This window comes from Scomber scombrus, chromosome 20 (assembly GCF_963691925.1).
Source record: "Scomber scombrus chromosome 20, fScoSco1.1, whole genome shotgun sequence".
In the NCBI taxonomy this organism is placed as follows: domain Eukaryota; kingdom Metazoa; phylum Chordata; class Actinopteri; order Scombriformes; family Scombridae; genus Scomber; species Scomber scombrus.
In genome coordinates, this window is record NC_084989.1 from 710,564 (window position 1) to 713,176 (window position 2,613).

Below are 2,613 nucleotides of genomic sequence, written 5' to 3' on the forward strand. Positions count from 1 at the left end.
CTAATCCTTCACATCCTTCTCCTCATCCTCTAAGTGGACCATCTGCTTCTCTGCCTTCATCAGTCTTACTCCTAAAGAGAAAGAAAAACACAGGTTGTCAGCTTTAAGAACAACTAACTATTTCACAGTGAAGTAGTTGGAAAGATGTCTTATTTTACTGGGTTAGGGTTAACACAGCAGGTGTCTACAACGGAGTATTAGGGCCAGACTAAGAGAACTTTTTTTTTTTTTTTTGGAAATTAAGAGAATAAAGTCATCATATTACAGGAATAAAGTCATAATATTAGGTCTACGAGAATAAAGTCGTAACATTACGAGAATAAAGTCGTAATATTGCGACTTAAAGTCATAATATTACAAGAAAAAGTCCTAATATTATGAGAATCAAGTCATAATATTACAAAAAAAAGTTGATATATTACGAGAATCAAGTCATAATATTACGAGATAAAAAGTCATAATATTGTGAGAATAAAGTAGTAATTTTATGAGAACTCTTACAAGAAAGAGCAGTCTTCCCCCTGCGTTAAAATGAGGAATGTTGAGCATCTTGTGAAGTTATACTTTGGTATCGGTTTCACAAATAAGGAAAATACTTAATCTTTTGGTACATCAGCATCAAATTATTATCAGTATCAGGACTTTGAAACCAACTTCACAAGATGCTCAACATTCCTCATTTTAACGCAGGGGGAAGACTGCTCTTTCTTGTAAGAGTTCTCATAAAATTACTACTTTATTCTCATAATATTATGACTTTTTTTCTCGTAATATTACAACTTTATTCTCATAATATTACAACTTTTTTCTCGCAATATTATGACTTTTTTCTCGTAATATTATGACTTTATTCTCGCAATTTCAAAAAAAAAGTCTGGCCCTAATACTCCGTCGTAGGCGTCTGAGGATGGTTTTATACAATTTGTGTTTACTTTCAGAGCTTCAGCTGGTGCCAACACGTATAATAACTTTTATGTGTATGTTTGTGTGTGCGTGTGTGTGTGTGTTGACCTGGTATATGTGGAGGGGAGTTGAGGACAGGTGTGTCCTTCCTCCGAGGTTTTTTCAGCTGGTCCTCCTCTTGGTTCTCAGCACAGAGACCCTCCTCCTTGTCATCCTTTATCTCTGACTGCCTATCCTCAAGGCTCTCCAGGGCCTCCTGGCCTGTCATACAGCAAAAATAAAACAAAAAAACTGGTACATCGCTGACCTAATTTACCATAACTGTCACCATTGAAGATGCATTGTAAATCTGATATGGGCCAGATATTAACTACAACAGCTGAAGCTGTTTTATTCACTGAGCCAACATTTCTGCTCTTTTACTGCTCTAAAACACAAAGATGATTTCATTCACATCTCAGTAAACCAGGTTTTTCTTGGTAGCAGAGCAGCTGACAGAACTGAGTGTCAGTGGTACAGTTTAGCACTCTGTGTCTACGTCAGCAAGTGCTCCAAAACAACATATCACAATATATCACAAGTGACAGTGTGTTCCCTCTGTGTTCCATTAACTTAACCATAGCTTTATCACATCATAGAACACATCTATTATTTAATTATTTGAGACAACAAATGAAGTCTTCCTGCTGATAGGAGTATCATATCAGAAAGTGCTCCTGTGTGTGGTTCTGGAGTGCACGCACCAACAATGAATGTTTTGGTTTAATTTAGAGGACTTGTTGCTTTAATGCCAAACTTGCACTAATGTCACACTTCAGGGAAGATATTCTTTGTTCCATCCTAAACCTTTATAATTTGTGCTGTAATATGTAATATGTACTTTTCAGCCCTTAAGGTCCAACTGTAGAGCTGCAATTTGTAAGGAATCTTTTGTTCAAAAATAGAGGACTTGCTCGTCCTCACAAAGGATCTTGTTAACAATAAACTGATCAACATAATGGTCATCTTCATGAATAAATGCAAACTGATGTGCACCTTAAATAACCTTTGTATCTTTCAAAAGAAACTGACACAAAGAGCCTTAAATAATTTATTTTCACTAGCCTATTTTATTATTCTCTACTGTGCTATTTAGTGTGCTTCTTTATCTGAAGCATAATTAAGTAGTTTTATAATTCTTAAAATTACCTGATTTAATAAAAAATTTATTATTATAATCATAGTTTTTAAAATGAAATTATTCCATATTGGACTGTAGGAAGTTATAGATCAGAGCTCTTTGCTTACAATGTTTGCTCTCCTGTGTCGTCAGTCGATGTTCAGGTTCCAGGGTTGACCTCATACAGCCAGTCGTCATCTCTGAGGCCCTCTGGGCTTTCTACACAGATCACATAACACACACATACGTACATTCTTGATCCATTATTCATGAGTAGACCTGATGGCACTAACAAAGGATAAAGCACTGTGTGTGTGTGTGTGTGTGTGTGTGTGTGTGTGTGTATGTGTGTGTGTGTGCGCGCGCACGTGTGTGTGTGTGTGTGTGTGTGTGTGTGTGTGTGTGTGTGTGTGTGAAGCTTTCATCAAATCACCACATTCAAACAGCAGTGCTTTGTCTATTTGACTATTATCCATTACTACTTTATATGAAAACTTTTTACCTTGTCCAACACATAACATACTGTTAACATTTTTTCAAGTAAGTATATT

The 2,613-nt window shown here is 36.1% G+C and overlaps 1 protein-coding gene across 1 annotated transcript; it reads right to left on the minus strand.

The window, feature by feature from the left end:
• ppp1r17 (protein phosphatase 1 regulatory subunit 17) lies at positions 1-2,260 on the minus strand. The gene is made up of 3 exons (XM_062441943.1): positions 2,191-2,260; positions 1,012-1,164; positions 1-71 (listed from the first exon to the last, which is right to left on the minus strand). Exons 1-3 carry the CDS (start codon positions 2,258-2,260, stop codon positions 1-3), a joined length of 294 nt encoding a protein of 97 aa, XP_062297927.1.
• Between the last annotated feature and the right edge of the window lie 353 nt (positions 2,261-2,613).

What these genes read in the sequence shown, in the direction of transcription:
- ppp1r17 (XM_062441943.1), bottom strand. Translation starts at nt 2,260, where the DNA reads ATGACGACTGGCTGTATGAGGTCAACCCTGGAACCTGAACATCGACTG. An exon ending in GACACAGGAGAGCAAACATT is followed by an intron (nt 1,165 to 2,190) that starts GTAAGCAAAGAG and finishes GCTGTATGACAG; the next exon opens with GCCAGGAGGCCCTGGAGAGC. An exon ending in CTCCCCTCCACATATACCAG is followed by an intron (nt 72 to 1,011) that starts GTCAACACACAC and finishes CTTTCTCTTTAG; the next exon opens with GAGTAAGACTGATGAAGGCA.